General features: G+C 42.1%; 1 protein-coding gene across 1 annotated transcript in view; it reads left to right on the forward strand.

Moving 5' to 3' along the window:
- PYROXD1 (pyridine nucleotide-disulphide oxidoreductase domain 1) overlaps positions 1 to 18,374 on the forward strand; it is a 34,375-nt gene extending 16,001 nt beyond the window's left edge. Inside the window, exons 6-12 of the mRNA XM_077468683.1 lie at positions 7,542 to 7,711; positions 8,686 to 8,762; positions 8,846 to 8,984; positions 10,561 to 10,673; positions 12,149 to 12,271; positions 13,407 to 13,544; positions 17,728 to 18,374. Of these exons, the coding sequence (XP_077324809.1) occupies positions 7,542 to 7,711; positions 8,686 to 8,762; positions 8,846 to 8,984; positions 10,561 to 10,673; positions 12,149 to 12,271; positions 13,407 to 13,544; positions 17,728 to 17,976 (1,009 nt within the window). The 3' untranslated portion in view covers positions 17,977 to 18,374. The remainder of the gene's footprint in view (positions 1 to 7,541; positions 7,712 to 8,685; positions 8,763 to 8,845; positions 8,985 to 10,560; positions 10,674 to 12,148; positions 12,272 to 13,406; positions 13,545 to 17,727) is intronic.
- Positions 18,375 to 22,934: the final 4,560 nt, after the last annotated feature.

Genomic DNA, 22,934 nt, shown 5'->3' on the forward strand with positions numbered 1-22,934 from the left:
TTTATATCCTGCACGGTTGAGAATAACAGCGCTTGGTGGTACCCAGTTGTTTGATTCTCCAGCGGAAGTAATTTCATGGCTGGAAGCAAATAAGGGATTATTGTAGAGTGCAAATAAGTTGGGGGGTGGTGGGGGTTTGAGATAATAACGCACGGGGGGGGGAGAGTCGGGGGGGTGGAGGGTTTAATTGGGGTTTGAATCTAGGATGGACAGGGTGAAAGGGGAAGAGGATAATCATTTATTCTTTTTCTTTGATGTTTTCGCTTTCACTTTTATTCACTTCTGTATGAGGGAAAAGTGGTATGAGAATAGGAAGTTGGAGGAGGAGAGGGATAGAAGAGATGAATGTTTAAAGGTCACGTGTAATCCCCTAGGGGAACACCTAGGTAGGTGGAGGATGGGGGGGGGGTGGTCGGGCGGAGGGAGAGGGGGGAGAGGGGGGAGGGGGGGGGAGAGGGGGGGGGGGGAAAGGATCAAAAAAGTCTGGAAAACCACAACAGTGTTAATGTTGAAGTTAATATAGTTTGCACACAGATATCAATTCAAAAGGGAAATCACGGGATTTATTATAAAAGAGGAAGGAAATTTGTAAGAATCTTCACTTTAAGTGAGAGTAGAATTAGTACAAGGGGAATGAAACACTACAGGGGCTTCTCCCCGATAATTTATGTGTTCGCACTTTGGTTGTTTTTCAATAATTTTGTTACTGTTCTTACACTGAGTGATGCAGGATAAAATACTTAATATAGCCTCTTGGAATGTTAGAGGCCTGGGTAGTCCAGTTAAAAGAGCGGTAGTCCTCTCCATGCTGGAGAGATATGGGATCGGACTAGCCTGCCTGCAGGAGACACATTTAACTAAGATAACAACATCGCAACTTAAAAACAGGAGGTATCAGGCTCAGTACCACTCTACTCACACTTCCTACTCGAGGGGAGTGAGTGTGATGATAGGAGCTGGGGTGAGATTCTCCTGCAGGCAGGCTAGTATTGATGAATTGGGTCGCTACGTTTTTCTGTATTGCACCTTGGAGGATAGATTGTATGTTCTGGCCGGGGTTTATATACCGCCCCCGTTTAAAATGGAGGTGGTGTACAAGCTCACAAATTTTTTGGTAGACAAGGAGGATGTACCAGTCATAATAATGGGAGACTTCAATGAAGTGCTTGATTGTCGGATAGACAGATTCCCAATTAGGTCTCAGGGGGTAGGGATAACGAGACTAAGCCAATTCTTGAAGGAGATTGGATTAATGGATTTGTGGAGGGTGAGGAACGCGAACACTAAGCAATACTCTTGCTGTTCGAGCTCGTACTCAACACTCTCCAGGATAGACTTGGTATTAGGGAATGAAGAAGCACTACAAAATGTGAGGAAGATCGAGTATATGCCCAGAGGGATATCGGACCACTCGCCTTTGATAATAGCATTGAGTACTGGTAGGAGGGAAGAGAGGATGGGGAGTTGGAGAATTAGTCCATTTTGGCTCGAGTTAATGAAAGATGTAGAAGAAGTTTTAAAGAAATTAAAAGAATTTATAATGTTTAACAAAAAAACAGCCCCAATTGATATAACCTGGGATGCATTAAAAGCATTTGTTAGAGGAATACTGATTCAACAGGTGGTTAAAATCAAACAAAAATCTAGAAGCTGGGAGGAAAGAATCAGGAAAGAAGTAATAGAGGCAGAGGTTAACTATGTTAAGGATCCAACACCTGAGAAACAGGTAATATGGTTAAATAAACAACAAGGGTATAAATCTGTGATTATAAAAAGAGAAGAAAATAAACGCATCTTTCAGAAACAGTGTAGCTTTGGAGATGGAGAGGGGGTAGGGAGAATGTTGGCTCGCCTTGTGAAAGCCAACTCCCCCCCCTCCTCCATCTCAATGATTAAGTCCATGGATGGGACAGTTACCACCAATGGGAAGGAGATAGTTGAGATCTTTAGGGCCTATTATGAGGATTTATATAGAACACGGGATCAAAGGAAGGAAGAAGATATGTTAGCCTTCCTGGAGAAAGCGATGCCCCCAACCCTTACCCAAGAAGAGAGAGAGGATTTAGAGGCCCCTATAACTTTAGGTGAACTACGCCAGGCAGTGGCCGGTATGGCCTCCCAAAAATCCCCAGGACCAGATGGGCTCCCAGTGGAGGTATACAAGAAGTACAGCGAGATCTTACTTCCGGAGTTGCTCAGAACGTTGGAAGGGGCAAAATTGGCGGGGAGATTACCTGCATCTATGATGGAGGCGATTATTATCGTGATTCCTAAAGAAGGGAAGGATCCCCGGGATGTAGCGTCATATAGGCCAATATCGCTTTTATGCTCTGATATCAAAATATTAGCCAAAGTGCTCTCTAATAGACTGAATAAAGTAATTAATAGGCTTATACACCCGGATCAGACGGGATTTATAAAGGGTAGATCAACTAGTATGAACATAAGAAGGGCATTCTTGAATATACAAACCCCAGCGGAGAGAGGAGGTTCAAGGGCCATTTTGTCCTTAGACATGGCTAAGGCTTTTGATAGTTTAGAGTGGAGGTACCTATGGCGCATCCTGGAAGGGTGTGGATTTGGACCCATATTTATAGGGTGGATTAAAATGATGTATGGAGCACCTAGCGCAAAAATAAGGATTAATGGGAATCAGTCCGGAAAACTTGAAATGAGCAGAGGCACGAGACAGGGATGTCCACTCTCCCCGTTGCTCTTTGCGCTGGCGATGGAGCCGCTGGCAATAGCCGTCAGGTCACATCCTGAGATAACTGGGTTTCAAAGGGGGGGAGGTAGAGAGGAGAGGATCGCCCTATATGCGGACGATGTTCTCCTCTTTTTGGGAGATACTGGGCAATCGCTTGAGAAAGTAATCAAAGTGGTAGAAAAGTTTGGAGGCTTTACGGGGTTATTAATAAACTGGGGGAAATCAGAACTGCTCCAGGTTGATGGCCTGAGGGATGTGACCGCATCAGGGATTCCACAAATGGAGGTAGTAGTGGCATTGAAATATCTAGGCATATATTTAACATCAGATGTTAGCCAATATGTGGATAGGAATGTGGGTCCGTTGTTGAGCAAATTTAAGAAGAACTGCGACGCCTGGAGTCGGCTTCCCCTGTCAGCGGCAGGCCGATGCAGTCTAATCAAGATGATATGGCTGCCACAATTGTTATACATACTGCATAACGCACCAGTTTGGATATGTAAGAAGTGGTTTAGAAAAATTGAAACTCTCTTCCGGGAGTTAATTTGGAAAAAGGGAAAGGCGAGAATTCGGCTGCAGGCGTTGCAGTTACCAACAGATAGAGGGGGAGCGGCGGTGCCCAGCCCTAGGAACTACTACCTAGCAGCACAGCTACAACACATGGTGGATAGCGATCAGAAAGAGGTGGGTAATTTAAATAGGGGGGGGAGGTTGATAGAAACCCCGCATGAAACCCTGACTGATGCTTTAGAGGCGAATTCCTTTAAGTATAAGGTCCCTACAATAGTAATGATGCGGAAAATATGGATAACGGTAAAAAAACGGACAGGATGCAGGGAATGGTCAGAATACACGCCCCTATGGGATAATAAGAACTTGCAGGAGGTATTGTCAGTAGGAAAAATTAATGTATGGGAGAGGAAAGGGATAACAAGACTGGGTCAACTATATGAGGATGGAACTCTGAAGTCATTTATGGACTTAAAAGAGGAATATAGCATACCCCAACAGACATTTTTCCGATATTTACAAATCAGGCATGCCCTGGAAGCACAATTTGGCTCCCAGACACCTGTACTGGACAGGACATCACTAGCACAGAAGATAAACTCGATGGATAAGTCCAGGGGGTTTATCTCGGCCATGTATGAATCATTATGTAAAAATCCTAATGGGGAAACCGACCTGGTTAAACAAAAGGAGAAATGGGAGGAAGACATAGGTGTAATGTCTGATGAACAGTGGAAGAGAGTATTGGAGCTTGGGCCACTAACCTCAATTTCCCCATCACAAAAAATATCGCATTTAATGTTGATACACCGAGCCTATTTTACCCCCAAAAAGCTGTTTAGGTTCGGTAAGAGGACAGATGCTAATTGTCCTAGATGTGGTGGCTTTGGAGACCTCATACACATGGTGTGGAGGTGTCCAAAGCTATTCCGGTACTGGGAGGAAATAGTTGAAACTATAAACAGAATATTTGGGACAAAGCTGGACCTAGATCCAGGTACATGTATACTGGGTTATAGGAGAAACCGGGGGGAAGGGTGGAATATAACAACTGTAGTTACACAATGTTTGTTTCAAGCGCGGAAGTTGATAGCGCAAAGGTGGCAGGCGACGGAAGCACCCCTATTGAGTGATTGGACCCAAGTTATCAATGAGCTGGTGTGGAAGGAAAGAACGGTATATATACGTAGGGGAAACCTCAAAGGGTTTGAGAAAATATGGGCCCCTTGGTGGAAGGGAATGGAGCACCCAATGGATTAATACTACTGCACGAGGATAGGAGTAGAAAGAGGTTAATACCTATTAATAGCTGAGTCCCGAAATAGTGACAGTATGGAGACTGTGTGATGTTTAACTGGTATAGAGGTGGGATAGGGGGGAGGGGGAAGGAAGGGAGGGTTAGGGAGATAAGAAACTGGACATGTTAGATAGCAAACCTTATTGTATTATGTTTTTTTACTTGTGTTTTTATGAAGTGTACGGTTGTTTAAAATACATCTGGATATTGTTATGATAAATTGAAATAATAAATAAAGAGAAATTAATAATAAAGAAAAAAAAAAAAAAAATGACCCCCCAGAAGGAACAGGATCCCAGAACAGGGATAATACTCTCAACTTCTTCCTCACTCCTTAACTGGGGAAGGTTTGGCACTGCGATTTCTCCCTGGAGTTTTCTGTGGCAGCAATATTAGGTGTGAACACAAATCTGGGCAATTATGTCACAGGCAATTCTGGAGAAACACTCCCCATAATCCATATAAACAGAGTAAGCTCTGTGGCAAATGGAAGACCAAATATTGGCATATGCCAGGGAATATTTGTTTTTCTAACTGGGTGAATGTATGGCAAATGTGTTGTCTAAATGGAGTGTATTTTCAGCAAATGGGTAAATGTATCACTTGGTCCATAGCAAAGTGTATTTTTCAGTCTTCTCAAATATCCTACATGTAAGTATCAAGTCCTTTGTAACATGTCAGCAGACTGCTCTATTGACAGAAAAATATTAATGCTTGAAGTTTATTCTGCTTATATTTGGTCTTCCCTGGTTCACCCCTTTCCAATCATCAAAATGCTATAAGGCTTTATGCACACGAGATGCTTTTAAACGCGTGTTCAGAGGCAGTTGGACACTTTTTTCAACTGCCCCTGAACTCATTCAATGTTATCCTATGTGTCCATGTACACAGTCTAGTTTTTTGCCGTTTTTATGCAGTTGCGTTTAACCTCATTTTCCAGAAGCAAAAAAATGGGTTCAGACGCAAAAGTTTCCACGTTTCAAACGCAAAACGCCGCTACCGCATTTTGCCGCGTTTTCATTTATAAGCGTTTTTAAAGGTGACCTATTTTTTTTACATTAAAAATCTCAAAAATGATTGCAAATTATGAAAAACCATTAAAAAATATTTTAAGCAATTGCAAGTGGACAATCCACAACTTGTGGCAAGTGACATGGCAGGTGGCAAGTGACGTGGCAAGTGGACAATCCACAACTTGTGGCAGATGACGTAGAAAGTGACCTGGCAGGTGACGTGGCAAGTGGACAATCCACAACTTGTGGCAAGTGATGTGGCAAGTGGACAATCCACAACTTGTGGCAGGTGATGTGGCAAGTGGACAATCCACAACTTGTGGCAGGTGACGTGAGCAAGTGACCTTGCAGGTGACGTGGCAAGTGGACAATCCACAACTTGTAGCAGGCGACGTGGCAGGTGACGTGGCAAGTGATGTGGCAAGCTGACAATCCACAACTTGTGGCAGGTGACGTGGCAAGTGACCTGGCAGGTGACGTGGCAAGTGGACAATCCACAACTTGTGGCAAGTGGCGTGGCAAATGACACGCTAAATACAAGTACACTGCACTCTCACAGCTGCTGCTACTCACTCTAGTCTCACAAAATTGCTGAAATAGTTAATAATACTGTTTTTTGAGCTTGGGGAGGGTCTATGATGTTAGCTTAACTAAATTATTCTAGACGCAAACGCGGTAAAACGCAGATAAATCGTGGTAAAAATCGCAGCAAAACGGGCGTTTCTAAACGCCGGTTTCAGCTTTTAAAAAACATGTGTCCAGCAGAGTTTGCATCTGTGTCTCGTGTGCATGAAGCCTAAGATGTTCAAGTAAAATCTTTCTATTTTCATTATATAACTTATTTAGACACAGTGATGTCATTACTGGGTCTCTGCGCTCCTCTATGCATTGCAAGAAGATCATTGCTAGTGAAAGGGGCCAGCAGGGTGCTGTACATAGCTTCCTGAAAACATTTTAGCACTTTGCCTTGGTACTCTTGAGGCAGCAGCTGCAGTGATTGCTGGTTTTGCAAACTGGTACAAATAGTTGTGACTACTGAAGCCTGCCATTGTAGTGTACAGACTGGGTAGCCACTGCTTTCCACACACAGCTGTCAATCTCAGCCGCAGGAATATGTCGGTAGGAATTGGGACTTAATGGGATCAGAGGTGTGAAAGGGCAGGAATTGGGGCTTATCTGAGGTGTGAAGGAATTGGGGTTATCGGAGGTCTGATGAAGCAGAAATTGGGACTGATCTGAGGTGTGAAGGTGCTGGAATTAGGGCTGATGAATTGGGGCACACTTTAGGTGTGAAGGGACAGAAATTAGGCTGGATTCACACCTATGGAGTTTTGGTGCTTTTTGCATTTTGCAGATTTGCTCTACAGAACGTGTTCCACAGGAAACCATGTTAAATGGACTGTAGTGCAAATCTGCAAAATTCAAAAAGCACAAAAAATGCATAGATGTGAATCCAGCCTTAGAGCTGATCTGAGGTAGGAAGCGGCAGGAATTGGGGCTGATCTGAAATTTGAAGGTTTAGGAAATGGGGCTGATCTGAGGTCTGTAGCACGCTAATGATCACTTGCATGCTGGATGTTTAATGCTTGTAAATTGGATGCAAAATCTGATACAGCTGTGCATAGAAAAAAAAATCGGCCTCCAGTTTTTTTTTTTTTTTTTATTCTTGTCCATAACTTTATTGAACAAACTGAAGTTAGAAGTTGATTTGCAAGTGTAACCTTTCCCCACTCTACTTAAACTACGTAAGTGTGCTATGTGTTCACTTGCAATATCTCCCTCACTTCCTGTCCCAATGACACCCATCATGGGGACAGAAAGGTGAAGTCTCTAGTGGGAGCATGTAAAGCGATTTCTACTTTGTATATATTGTATTATTGAACCGATGAAGTGGAGTCTTGTGATTTTTTTTTTTTTGAAGGTTACTGTGAGGCAGAGGGGTTGTACCAGGATACAATGCAGCCCTACATTGGCCTGCAAACTGATGAGTGATATATCTGTGTCTTACCTTCAGATATGAAATTGAGGGCTGTGAAGTGATCTGGGCGGTGAAAGACAAGTCTATTGGGAACACGTTCTTTGACGCCGGAGCTGCCCAATTTCTCATCCCACAACTGAGTTCTGATAAAGCAGAGACTCCCCTGGCCTGCAAGAGAACCAAGTATACCACAGCGCTCCCTGCAGGTGAGTGGCAGAGGTGACACAGCCAAAAGTACAAACCACTGTGCTGTAGGTGGATTAAATGATGTGTAAATCTCCTTTTTCTTGTAAAGAAAAATTGGCCCTGCTGCTGATGTTTCCAGATGTCATTGTTTTCCTCTCTAACCAATAGTTAGATTCAGAAAACAGGGGGGGGGCTGCACTAATGTATGGCCTAAGCGACCTGAGCGGATGTTCTCCACCCCACAATCTTCTGGAACATGCCACAGGTCCCAGAACACTGCAGGACCATTCACAATGTGCAGTGCAACTTACGCATGTCCAGTGACCTGTCACAGCCGGGGGCTCACGGGTAGGATTGCTGGCGCTGAGGCCTAAAGACCTGTGGAGAAAATTAGGTGAGCACAGCGCTGGATCCTGGGCCAGGTGAGTGGCTGTATATTAAAAGTCAGCAGCTGCAGTTTTTGGAGCTGCTGACTCTTAATTTTCATAAATATGACTGTAGCTCCTTCTTTAGGAAGGAACAGAAGGCTCAAAAGACCAAGAACAAAAGACACCTTTGTAGCTGTATTGCTGGATTAGTAACTTAGTAGAGACTGGTAAGTGTGCCAGCCATGCCGGGCGCTCAGCTACTCACCTTTTCCAGCTTCAGCACAAGCAGAGATCCACTACAAGGCAATCCAACTAACAGCATCAGGCTCCACCCCTACATGTTTCAGCATAGAAAACTGTGTCAAGGGGATCCTTGACAAAGGATTTTACCAATGCTAGATCAAGAAATACAGCTACACAGTTGTGCTTTAGTTTTTTTTTGTGTTTGGCCTTCTGATCATTCATTTGTGACTATATTTTTTAATGCTCCTAATAAAGTTATTTGAATGGTATCACACTACGTCAGCTTATTTTTGGCTTTCTATATGCTTCTTCTGGGATTACTAATTGAAAGGTGGAGGAGGAGTACTATCCTAATATCTATGTGTTTTAATCTTTGATTTCAGAAAGAAAGGAGTCTCGTCTGGGTAGTGCACTGGGGCCTGACTGGCACGAGGGGATGAATCTGAAGGCTGCAAAGGAAGTGAGTATACCATCATTAGGGACACTTGTCTTGTCATCAGCTATTTCTGGTGTCATCATCCTCTATATATCTTCTGCCTGCAGTTCTCCCACTGTGTCCATCTAGAGATGGAGTGTGAGGTTCAGAGGGTCCTCCTGAGTGATGAATTCAAACAGCTGAATGTCCCGGCCCACACTATCCCCCACAGAATCGCTCCAGAACACAGCGCTACTTCTGGCATAGGCAAGTATTGCGGCAAAAAAAAAATAATCCAGAGACACGTTGGGCAAATAGAAAACTGTGACCCTTAAACATACATAGAGGAAACAGTCTTCCTGTGGGCAGATTGCAAAAAGTTGCCTTGTTGCTGGTATGGCTTTCTACAATTTTGAATGAGCAATAGGATATTCCCACATATTGTCCTAGTGCCTGGATGAATACATTGTGATAGTGTCCGTTCTCATCACATTGGCTCCTCCACTCCTGACACTATCTCCGCTGTTTGTCAATATTCATCAGGGCTGTTCATGCCAACCTCTTCAACCATGCTAGATGCACATCCAGAACAGCTGATAAATAGTGCAAATGTAGCCTAATATTAATTTATTCCAAATCGCACAGAAGTCATGGTCTTTTAAACACCACATTGTTGATGTCCAAAAACAGAAACCACTGTAGGCCATTGGAAATAATTGGCTCCATAGTAACAGGTTATATTTGCACCATAGATCAGTAGTTTTGGAGGTGCATTTGACTGTTGGGGAATAAAGGAGTAATTTGCATGGCTCCACCCACTGCCCTAAGGTAAGGATAAATCCTCTTTTTTGGGTAATGTGATGGAATGAGGCATGTGAATGGTTTTCATTTATTTAGATGCTCAGTCAATCATTTTTTATTTTCTACCCAGATTGCCTCTTAAAGCCCATCTTGAATTCGACTTCTAAAAATATAAAGTTGATGGCAGGCATCACAATGATCTGCATACAACTTTGTTATTAATACCATGCTGTCTGCTTTGGGAACTCCCAAAAAAAGAAGCGCAAGTGATTAGGAAATAGCAACTTTCATCTCCAAGACACTGCTCTTGTGGGCCTATTTACATTGCCGGTGGGTTGAAGACAACTTGGAACTAAAGTTGCTGTATACTTATTGATGGTTTGGAGGCTTTCAGGGTGCTCGAGGTCTTGATAACAAAAATGTTGGTGCCCTTTTTTGCCATATATTTTACCTATATGACAGATTTCAGCAGCAAAGTGTGAAAAGATAGTGAACTATATCAGATGGCTGATTGCAATGTTTGGGGCTTTGGAGCCCTCTGTATGTGGAGTTGTTAAGGCTGAAAATGGATTGAAAGCTTGTTTTTTTACCCAGAGTACCATTAATAAGTTTTATTTACCTTATTCATTTACTCCCCTGGCTCTGGTACTCTCATCTTCCCTCTGATGCTCCAGCTGCTGTGGGTGAGCCTTCTGCATCCTCACCTACAGTGCAGAACTGCTTGTCAGAGTGTCTTACGCCCAGCTGACTGATGGTGTGGCAAAGAGAAGCGACTTTGGGGGACCATTTGCACAGAGTGGAAATAGGGTAAAATAATGGTACCATAGACAAAAATTAGCATTTAACTCTTGCAGTGTGGTGGAGTTCAACTTTGATGAAATGTTATACCCCGTCCCTTCAGTAATGGTCAATTTTATATATATATATATATATATATATATATATATATATATATATATATATATATATATATATATATATATATATATATATATATATATATATAATCTTCATCTCAGTAGTTGCTTCTTGTGTTTTTCAGTTGAATGGCCAGTTTATGTGGAACTGACAAATGGAAAACTATATGGCTGCGATTTCATCATCAGTGCTACAGGAGTGGTACCAAACGTCGAGCCATTTCTTCCCGGAAATAACGTGAGAAGCAAAATTTTTATTTTTTCCACATTTTGGTATTTTATTGAACTTCTGCACACCATATACTTTCCCCAATACACAGGAATATGAAATGCAAATAACCTTTTTCTCTAACATTGGAAATTAAATATGATTTCGGATTGAACTAATCCTGCAGTTACTGTTCTACAAAGTCATGCCTCATTGTTAGAGGTCGACCGATATGGGTTTTTCTCTGGCCGATGCCGATATTTAGAAATCATGGCGGCCGATAGCCGATATATGATGCCGATTTTTTTGGGCCGATATCTTAGGCCGATTTTATTTTATTTATTTATTTTTAATCCCCCTTGATCTAACACACCTTTCCCATTGGGGCGTTTTTCAGGCGCTTTTGGGCTAAAAATAGCGCCTGTAAAGTGCCTGCAAAATGGCTCCCCTGCAGTCTGTGTGAAAGACAGAGTGCTTTCACACTGAGGCGATGCGCTGGCAGGACCTTAAAAAAAAGTCCTGCAAGCAGCACATTTGGAGTGGTGTATACCGCTCCTCCACCACTCCTGCCCATTGATATGAATGGGCACCACTGCCGAAGCGCATGCAATGCGATTTGGCAGCAGTGCTTCATGGGCGCATTTAACCTCTTCCTTGGCCGCTAGCTGGGTTATATGTGCCCCACTAGCAGCCAAATAGCACCGCTAAAATGATGGTAAAGAGCCGCTAAAACTTGCGTTTTACCATCAACGCTCCAGTGTGAAAGCAGCCTTCATAAGTGATACAGAAAATTTCTTACATTTAAACATTTATTAAACAAAACAAACCTCCAATCAGTTTACTTGTATGTATGATTTAGATTAAAAAAAAAAAAAAAAAACCTATGTATTAAATAAAAAAAGGTAGTCAAAACTTTTGGACGAAAAAAAAAAAAATGGGCTAACTTTACTGTTTTTATTTTATTTTTAAATAGTGTATTTTTTCCCCAAAAAAATGCATTTGAAAGACCTCTGTGCAAATGCCGTGTGACATAAAATATTGCAACAACCGCTATTTTATTCCCTAGGATCTCTGCTAAAAAAATATATATAATTTTTGGGGGGGTCTAAGTGATTTTCTGGCAGAAAATACAGGATTTTTACTTGTAAGCAACAAGGGTCAGAAAAGATTTAGTCTTTAAATGGTTAAACTGAGAACTTCTACACACAGAGATGACTTCATTCATTGAAGTGTAAACATTGTATCATTTAGTTCTTTTCTTGGCAGCCTGCCCAGAGAGGAGGAAAGGGTTGCTATGATGACTCAGGCAACTCACACTGACTTCTTACAGAAGTCATTTCAAAGTCCCACTGTAGTTCTAAATCGGCTTTTTATCAGAACAATCGGCCGATGCCGATTATTTAAAAAACGGCAAATATCGGCCGATATATCGGTCGACCTCTACTCATTGTATTGATGTCAGCCTAATTTTTGTGTTGCCTTTTCTCATTTGATCCTGGTTTCAGTTTGATGTTGGAGAAGATGGGGGTCTGAAGGTGGATGACCACATGCGAACATCAGTGCCCAATGTATATGCTGCTGGTGACATCTGCACTGCGGCCTGGACGCCTAGTCCACTCTGGCAGCAAGTACGTATCGTGCCAAACAACCAAAATTAATTCAAATGATTTTGTGACAGTGATGGGAAAGTTACATAGTAGGTAACGTTGAAAAAAGACACAAGTCCAACCCATGTGTGTGATTATATGTCAGTATTACATTGTATATCCCTGTATGTTGCAGTCGTTCAGGTGCTTATCTAATAGTTTCTTGAAACTCTCAATGCCCCCTGCTGAGACCACCGCCTGTGGAAGGGGATTCCACATCCTTGCCACTCCTACAGTGAAGCACCCTCTATGTAGTTTAAAGTTAAACCTCTTTGCTTCTAATTTTAATGAGTGCCCACCAGTCTTTTTAAACTTCCTTTGCGAAAAAGGTTTATCCCTATTGTGGTGTCACCAGTATGGTATTTGTATATTGAAATTATATCCCCTCTCCAGTGTCTCTTCTCCAGAGAGAATAAGTTCAGTGCTCGCAACCTTTCCTCATAACTAATATCCTCCAGACCCTTTATTAGCTTTGTTGCTCTTCTTTGTACTCGCTCCATTTCCAGTACATCCTTCCTCAGGACTGGTGCCCAGAAGTGGACAGCATACTTTAGGAGTCTTGTAGAGCGGGAGAATTATTTTATCTCTGGAGTTGATCCCTTTTAATGCATTCCAATATTCTGTTTACTTTGTTAGCAGCAGCTTGGCATTGCCTGCCATTGCTGAGTCTATCATCTACTAGGACCCCCAGGCCCTTTTCCATCCTAGATTCCCCCAGAGGTTTTCCCCCAGTGTATAGATTGCATTCATATTTTTGCCACCCAAATGCATTATTTTACATTTTTCTACATTGAACCTCATTTGCCATGCAGTTACCCACCCCATTAATGTGTTCAGATCTTTTTGCAAGGTTTCCACATCCTGTGGAGAAGTTCTTGCCCTGCTTAACAAAGTATTGTCCACAAATACTGAGATTGAACTGTTTACCCCACCCTCCAGGTTGTTTATTTACAAATTAAATAGGATTGGTCCCAGCACAGAACTTTGGGGGACTCCACTACCCACCCCTGACCATTCCGAGTACTCCCCATTTATCACCACTCCCTGAGTAAAACTAAAGAGGCAGCAATGCAAATATAACCCCACTGCATATTTCTAACAATATATTCTCTTATAGATGAGGTTATGGACGCAAGCACGGCAGATGGGCTGGTACGCAGCAAAGTGTATGGTGGCTGACCACGTAGGGGAGAAGATTGAAATGGATTTCTGCTTTGAACTCTTTGCACATGTTACCAAATTCTTCAACTACAAGGTGCAGAAAAAGCCCAACATACATAATACATGGTACCATACTTAAAGTATATACACTTCTACAGCCTGACATACATGGCACATGTGATGTTAGGTCAATAATGACAGTTACCATGGATGACCAACGACGCACCCTCCTTACCTCTATCCTCACAGCTCCCACCATTTTCCTGACACCACACACAATTCCTATATTGCCTTTGGAATTATAATTGTAAATAGTATTAATTGTAAGGAAGTTATCCAATCTTTTTTTAGAATTCCATGTTGCCATTACTACCTCATATAGGCTAAAGTAACTCTTTGGACTGCTCCTCTGCAATGTGTGCAGAAACCTAGAATGCTCATAGCTGTACAGAGAAAAACTTCAGGATCTAATACCCATAGAGAGAACTTAGAGGTGCCTATATATACCAGCCCCTAAGTCCATGTACTTACACCTCAGTGCCAGGCCATTATGACTGGCAGGTGTCAAACACATCACAATAATACATTCATGCAATAAAACCTTCTGCTCTAAGCTCCAATATTCCCTGGATTCCTTGACTTGAGTGGAGGTCCGTGGCCATAGAGGTATTTCTCCTTGGGTGACAGAGCAGACCATGGGTATAATTTGTGCAGGTTACACACCTGGGGGTCTGTGTATAAAAAAAAAATTAGCTTTGTAAATGTGTCATCTTTGCCCCCAAAGTCACAAATAATCTACATATTGTTTGTAGTATGTGTGAAATGTCATCAAATTTCACAGGGCAAATTTAATGTTCCTTAGCATTCGATCCTAAGAGAAAATAGCCTTGAAGTGGACCTTTACTCTAAATTGACTTTCATTTTTCCCTGCCTCCTCACCCTCCCTCCAGTGTTAATTTTTTTTTCTTAGGACTAAAATGCCATTTTAGTTTTAGTCCCATTTTAGTCTTCTGAAATTGTTTTAGTTTTAGTCGACTAAAATTTCCAGTACATTTCAGTAATTGCAATTTAGTTGTAGTCATAGTCTTTTGACTAAAATTGTGTTTCATTTTAGTCGACTAAGCCCTTGTACACAGGGTCGGAGATTCCGACGGAATGTGTCCGTTCGGACCATTTTGTCAGATATTCCGACTGTGTGTGGTCTACATCGGACTGCTTCAGAGTATCCGACGGACCAAGTTTTCCAACTTGTTGGTAAAGTTTTCCGACAAAATGCTCCGATCGGACATACTCCGATCATGTGTAGAGAATTCCGATCGGACAAAGTGCCACGCATGCTCAGATCAAATTCCTACACCAAAGCTATTGGCTACTAGCGTGAACATAGTCCCGTCGTAACTAAATAACGTCATCACGTCGGATTTTCCGACAACTTTTTCTGACAGTGTGTATACAACAGTTTCGGACAAAATCCAACGGATTTGGTTGTCGGAATCTCCGACCGTGTGTACAAGGGCTAAGATAGTATTCATTTAGTCAACTAAAATGTTTTATTCATTTTAGTTGACTAAAGTAACACTGCACTCTCCCCTCTCTCATGGATGTTACATGAAAAAGTATTCATACCTCCTTGAAATTTTCCACATTTTGCCATGTTACAACTAAAACGTAAATGTATTTTATTGGGATTGTATGTGATAGACCAACACAAAGTGGCACATAATTGTGAAGTGGAAGGAAAATGATAAATGGTTTTGTTTTTTTTTGTTTTTTACAAATTTAAAGATAAAGGGGTTGATTTACTAAAGCCAATTAGAGTTTGCACTCTGCAAGTGAAGTTGCTTCAGGACTTAGTAAATGAGGTAAAGCTTTATTTTGCAAAGAATACCCAATCATCCGCAAGGGAAAAAAAAACAGCATTTTTGCTTGCACATGACGATGGAAGTCAGTAGAGCTTCTGCTCATTTACCAAGCTCTGGAGCAACTACGAAGGTAAATCCACCCTGAAGTTTTAGTAAATCAACTCCATAGTGCCTTCACTCTTTACAAATGAGCTGAATTCCTGGCCTTAAACTTTAAGGCTGAGAAAGTAGGGTCTTCTACTGAAACATACCTTGCATTTGAGTTTTTTCCATTGGATAGAGCTTGGCAGTGATTTTTGTATGGGTGAAAATCATTTCTGCATTGATTCCGTCATAAGTTTCTCATTCTATTTGTTAGTGAACAGGGAATGTCTTTTTTAGATTTAGCAGGACCCTTTGTACTCAAAATATGATTTAAGTATGACGATGCCTAAGATTTTGCACACAACAGGAGGGAGCATAGCAACCTCAGAAGCGCATTGCATGGGGCCATAACGTCAGGTGCATAGAAGCCCAGAGGTGAGAAATCTGTGGCCTCCTGTAACATTGCCTCCAGGTCCTTTTTTATGTCTGCTACTTCTAGGGCAGGCATATCAGGATCTGATTTGGGTGGAGCTTGAGAAGGAGCCTGGCATTTTGAGCCTTGGATAAAGATGCATGTTTTTAGAGCTGCTAGTTGTCTGAGGAATTGTGATATAGTTGAAGAAAAGTCTGCCGTGGTGAGGTAGGCCTGCCTGAGATAGTTAAAATTGGGTCCTGCTCTGGTGCATGGTAAGCCTTGTCACCATGATATTGAGGGCCTTTGGCAGAGTAAATATTCACCTGTGTTTGCCATGACTCCTATTCAATTAGTTTCTACCATTGCTACGGATGAGGGCATTCCTCTGTGGGGTACTCGCAGAGTAAAGTGTAGAAATTGGGTAAGTATGTCTGAGAAGGAGTAGCAACCCAGGTGTAGACTGTCCTGTCCTTGTGGCTGTAATCACCTGAGTACCTTATAAGGGGCTCTAGGTAGAAGTGAATTGTGTGACCTATGGTGTGATGCAACACGTCATCGACATGCTAAAGACTTATGGTGGGATCCAGAGGGCACATCCTCAACAGTTTGCCAGTGAAAGGTTTATGAATTTTCAGCCTGTGTACTGTATGATTAAGATATATCTCACAAAGTAAATCCACTGTTAGGCTAGGTTTACACCTGTGTGGCCATGGTTTGCACGGGCATGAGAGCCTATTCATTTGAATGGGCTGCTGTGGTCTGCGACACGCAGATAAGAAGTCCCTGCACTATATTTGAAATTGCACCCCGCACTTGAACCGAGGTTCCCAGTGCAGGTGGAGTGCCATTAGGATTAGTTTCACCCGCCCTTCTGTGTGGGTGTGGTTGTGGCTGCCGTTATTTATGCAGGTCCGACAGCAGCACCACCTGTACAGATGTGAATACAGAAGTGAATCTAGCTTTAGTCATGTAGTCCAGTGCTGCAAATCCACATCAATCAATGAACAATGCCTAGCGAGAAAAAAAACAAAAACATATTTTGCAATTGCAATTGTAAACAAAAGTCTCCCGGGTGACGTCTTTTGACCAAACATTGACATGTTCATATCTGGTCATTGACGTCACCCAAGAGACCCCACCCATTTAGAAAATGACATTTGAAGATCAGGATTTTCTGTCCAATTCTGCAATGTTGATGGAACACTCCCCTTGAATCTGAACTTTGGCATTTGCTAAATACAAATGAAATACCTATGCGGGAGCTGTATAACATGTCAAAGGATTTGTAATTTTACTCATCTTGTCCTGAGTTTTAAACAGCTCTACCACACAGAGGTCTGTCTAGCAAGGCAGGGGGGCTGAGTTTTCTCTGCTGCCAATCAATAACATGTACAGGTCTTGTCCCTCCCCAGGATGGTAAAGGGAGTAGGGGCGGACTGATTGATTCATCTCTCACACTCTGCTCTCTCCTGAGCTCTGCTGTACAGACACTTCAAGAGCCTGATACTAAGGGGTTCATTTACTAAAGGCAAATCCACTTTGCACTACAAGGGCACTTGCTGTAGATCTGAAATGAGGGGAATCTCTGCTGATTTCTGTCATGTAATCATGTACAAACAAAAATGCTGTTTTTTATCTTCCTTGCATGCCCCTCAGATCTACAGCGACTGCACTTCCAAGTGCTCTTGCAGTGCAAAGTGGATTTGCCTTTAGTAAATAAACCCCTAAATCTGTTAGATCCTTACACTGCTGGCATTAAAATACATTTAAGGCTGTGTTAATGCTTTTAAAGGTTATATTGTTTAATGGTTTGTTGTAGTATGGTCTACTACTGCAGCTAACGCTCAGAATCTTTTTTTTTTGATTAAATATATTATTGTGATTCTTCCATGTAACACCCTGTGTCCCCTATCCAGGTGATTCTGCTGGGGAAGTATAATGCGCAGGGCCTGGCTTTGGACCATGAACTGATGCTGCGCTGTACCAAGGGACACGAGTACATCAAAGTGGTGATGCAGAATGGGCGTATGGTGGGGGCAGTGCTGATTGGGGAGACGGACTTGGAGGAAACATTTGAGAACTTAATCTTAAATCAGATGGACCTGTCAGAATATGGAGAGAATCTGCTGGATCCAAACATTGACATTGAAGATTATTTTGATTAGAATCCACAATGGCATTAGAAGCAGCTGGGGATTTACAACCCATTTTTGGATGTGTGCATAAATAATTTATTTCAGAAGTTATTGGAAGTGTGCAGGACACACAGAAATGAGTGACAGGCTCTGAAAAAGAAACTGCTTTACCATGGCCAACAATTCCTTACATTAGAGCGAATTCTGATACGTTGTGATACTGAGGGACTACAAATCCCTGCATGCTCTTACTGTCCAAGGTATGAGGATATGAGCATTCAGTATTAAAGTATACGTCAAGCCAAAAACCCTTTTTCTAATTTTGGATGAAGCAGGGAATTAAGAAAATTTGTCGCCTGCGTAGCATATCAGTTTATATTTGTATTTACCGCTTCCCGTCATCTCATTAAAACAATCTTAAAACCAGAGACTTTTCTTGGGCTTCCTGATCATGTGGACGGCTGTCTCATTGATCACACGCCCATCCTATACTAGCTCCTAATTATTGGTATGTGACAGCCCTGGGGGTGCTAGACTGAGTGACACATAGTGTGTGTGTGTGTGTGTGTATGTATGTATGTATATATATATATATATATATATATATATATATATATTTTATTTGACAGCACAGAATAAGGTCCACCTCTGTACTGCCACGGATATGCCTATGGTCAGTGGGAAGGGGGTAAACATCTACATGGAGCTGAAGCCTGACCTCATTTTCCAGAAAAAGCTTATATCTGGAGGATTTAGGATCTCTGACCCCTGGGAGGAGGTAGTGTCACTAAGCTTCCCAAGGGACTCGACCTCCTTTTCCGCTGCTTCCGTATTTTTTTCAGACAAGCCTGGAACTGAAACAGATCACACCATAGATTAGCTTTGCCATCTACGATCAAATGGCATGGATCTAAAAGCTTGAAAAGTAGAAAACCTTTTACTATTTAAGGCTGGCCCTACACTAGCCATTCCCCTTTGTTCAACCCACTAGTTGAATGATAGAAAATTACTTGATTCCCCCATCCACATTGAGTGGAATCCCTCCTGCTGAGCCTTTTTCTTTTGACAGCAGGTTAAGATTTCCTCGCTGTCAGATAACACTATAGCCAACGATGCTGTTCGAGAGAAAATTTCCCAGCAGGCTTGTTGTACACAAGTTTATTGATAGAGCAACTTGTGCACAACCAGCCTGCCCCTACATGGATCGACATTCAGCCAGACCTTGCTGAACTGAATTTTGATCCATGTATGGCTGGCCTCACTCGTGAGGACTCTTTTCTCAACAATTTTTCAATACATTTATGACATAACATCTTACTCCAGTCAGCTGCAGCACAAGAACATTTCTTTTAGATGTTAAAGGAGTTTCTCCTTAGATGGCACACGAACATAAAAAATAGGGGTGCACCGATTTTGGTACCGAAACTGAAAATGCAGGAGGTCAAAAACCAAAACACAGTTTTAAAAAAAAAAGTATATTTTTATACATAATTGTATTATATTCGACTTTTTCATTAATATCAAATGTAAATTAATATGAATTTATTGACCATCATTGGTACCTTTAATGCAAGAAAATCTCAAGAAAAATGCAGTCTCTGACCATCTCTTACTTAAACACACTGCTAATAGCATTAGCAAAATTTCCATTCAGTGCGCCTCTAGCATACAGGAGATGGTCAAAGACTGCAGATATGATACAGGAGATCAATGCAGCCTGCCTGTCAGATGCAGCCTTACCAGTGCCCGGATGAGAGTGGCGATCTACCGCTGTGTCATGGAGCTGGATTTGAATTACCTGGGCCAGGCGGCCGCAGTAACAATGTCCTGATTCCTGTGTCCCGGCATTGGATCAGTGTGCCGTCTATCACATGAGGCTTTACATTGTTACTGAGGCCACCAGGACCATTCAGCTCTGTGACACAGGGAGAATGGGTCTCTGCGTGACAAGGACGATGGATGACCCCCCCACAATGTCCACCCCCTTTTCGGTACCTTTTTTTTTTTCCCCCCCGCTGATATGTTTCAGCAGCCGGGATTTCGCTGCACCTCCTAATAAAAAATTAGTATATTGCGAGCTGCTACCCTACCCATCACCAAATAACGCCCCAGTGATACATAAAAGAAAAGCCAACACTGCCTCAATAAGACTACTAGGGACTAACAGAGGATCTAGAATCCAGCAGGATATAGTGCGTTACCTGAATCCACCACCAGGCATGTCTTTCCCCTGGATCACATTGCTCACCTGAGAATAAGCGCTTTGAACTGCCTGCTGAGTATCCAACGTTCATGCAGGACCTGGAACTGGAAGCTTGACCCCTTCCCCATGAGTTCCACAGGCCAGAACTCTGTCTGATGTCATTTCCCAAGGCTTCGCTACTACCCTTTGTGACACCCAGCGCCTCCAGCCAGGGGATACCAGCAAATGTGGACATGGCAATGCCTATAAACTATAGTGGAGCCTAGCCCAAGGAAGTCCTGGATCCCCAAGGATAAAAGAGCTGAAGGGGAGCCCCTGGCCTAACCCTATTCCCACAGAGGGTGGGGCCCAGGGGGCTGAAAGAAGGTGAAATAAAAAGGTGCTCTGGGACTGACCCTAACCACTCAAGCATAGGTAAGAGGGGCGATCACCAAAAGAAGCAAGCTTCTCCTAAACTATTTTATATACAGTACTGTGCTAAAAATTTTAGGCAAGTGTAAAGAAATGCTGTAAAGTAAGAATGCTTTCAAAAATATATATTTTAATATAGGTCATCATTGGATTAGGATCCAATTCATAAAACATCCCCAAAATTTTATATATAACCAATTTACAAATATATGGGACAGTAGACCATACAAATCCTGTAAGATGTTTCACATTTTTATGTGAAAAAAAGAAATTATATACTTCAGATATTTTTTGAAAAAAAATGCTAACATGGGTAAGCATGGCATGATTATGTGACTTAACGCGGAGGGTCATCCTAAAATAAAAAATTGCATTAATATTCTTAAAAAAAAAAAAAAAGTACTTTTTTTTTTTAACTTGCCAGAAACCGCTGTTGCTAGGCAGCCTTCCTAATCTGCCTCTGCCTATTTGGCGGTGCTTCCTCATCTTCAGTGAGCTTCCCCGTTGTGTTCTGGGACATGTGCGTGTCCCAGAAAACAACGGGGCCATTCACAAAGCGACTCGCGCATGCGCAGTAGGAAACAGGCAGTGAAGCTGCAAGGCTCCACTGCCTGTTTCCCTTCATTAAGGTAGCGGTGCCAGCACCCGATCCAATGGACGGATCGGCCTCGGGGGGCCAACATCGCGGGCTCACTGGACAGGCAAGTATCCTTATTAAAAGTCAGCAGCTACAGCGTTTGTAGCTGCTGACTTCTAAAAAAAATTAAAAAATTGCGGCCGGCACACCCCTTTAACAAATGTAACACTTGTCAATATTACAAATGTTGTTTGTATATAGTTAATTATCTGGACACACTCCTGATAAAGCTGTTGTCGGCGAAACTTGTTGAGGAAAGCAGCAGTGTAGCCTTGATGAAGAAGAGAAACATTAAAACTTCTGCTGTATTTGAGAAGTAGAATTATACATTTTTAATTGTGAGTCTAAAATGGATACTTAACTACTTCCCTACCGCTGTACAGGTAATATGATGCCTGCAAGAACCCTTCGTCCCTCTGGGCAAGTGGCGCATGACATCCTGGGATTCCCTGCATTGGAGAGCGCTGGCCTCATCACTTGGAGTCCAATGTGTGTGCCCAGTGGCCACAATGTCCGTTGGGCCCCACGATTGGTTGTCACAGAGCAGGGACGTGGATCGGTGTGTTCCCATTACAGAGGAATACCAATCGGTCTCCTCCCCCTACAGTTGGAATCACTCCCTAGGACACAGTTAACCCTTTGATCACCCCCTAGTGTTAACCCCTTCCCTGCCAGTCACATTTATACAGTAATCAATGCATTTTATAGCACTGATTGCTGTATACAGTGGGGCTAAAAAGTATTTAGTCAGCCACCAATTGTGCAAGTTCTCCCACTTAAAAAGATGAGAGGCCTGTAATTGTCATCATAGGTATACCAGTGACAGCCCCAAAACATCACTGCTCTAGAGGAGATCTGCATGGAGGAATGGGCCAACATACCAGCAACCGTGTGTGAAGACTTACAGACGTTTGAGCTCTGTCATTGCCAACAAAGGATATATAACAAAGTATTGAGATGAACTTTTGATATTGACCAAGTACTTATTTTCCACCATAATAATTTGCAAATAAATTCTTTCAAAAATCAGACAATGTGAATGTCTGGATTTGTTTCCACATTTTGTCTCTCATAGTTGAGGTATACCTACAATGACAATTACAGGCCTTTCTCATCTTTTTAAGTGGGAGAACTATCACAATTGGTGGCTGACTAAATACTTTTTTTGCCCCACTGTCAATGTCACCGGTCCCAAAATAGTGTCAAAAGTCTCTGATATGTGCGCCGCAAAATTGCAGTCACAATAAAAATCACAGATCGCTGCCATTACTTGTAAAAAATAAAAAATGCCATAACTCTATCCCCTATTTTGTAGACGCTATAACTTTTGTGCAATCCAATCAATATACACTTATTGCTTTGTTTTTTTACCAAAAATATGTAGAAGATTAGATATCGGCCTAAACTGAGCGAAAAAATAATTAGGATATTTATTATAGCAAAGAGTAATAAATAGTGTTTTTTTCAAAATGGTCACTTTTTTTGTTTATAGCGCAAAAAATAAGAACAGCAGAGGTGATCAAATACCACCGAAGAAAGCTCTATTTGTGGGGAAAATTAATTTGGGTACAACGTCGCATGACCGCACAATTCTCATTCAAAGTGTGACAGTGCTGAAAATTGGCATGGGCAGGAAGGGGGTGAAAATGCCCGGTATGGAAGTGGTTAATAAAAATGTGAAAAATCTTACAGGATTTGTATTGTCTAGCACCATAAAAATCCCACATCTTTTGAAAT

This window comes from Lithobates pipiens, unplaced genomic scaffold, assembly GCF_037356315.1.
Source record: "Lithobates pipiens isolate NorthernLeopardFrog02 unplaced genomic scaffold, aLitPip1_a1.2 Scaffold_8, whole genome shotgun sequence".
NCBI classification, from domain to species: Eukaryota; Metazoa; Chordata; class Amphibia; order Anura; family Ranidae; genus Lithobates; species Lithobates pipiens.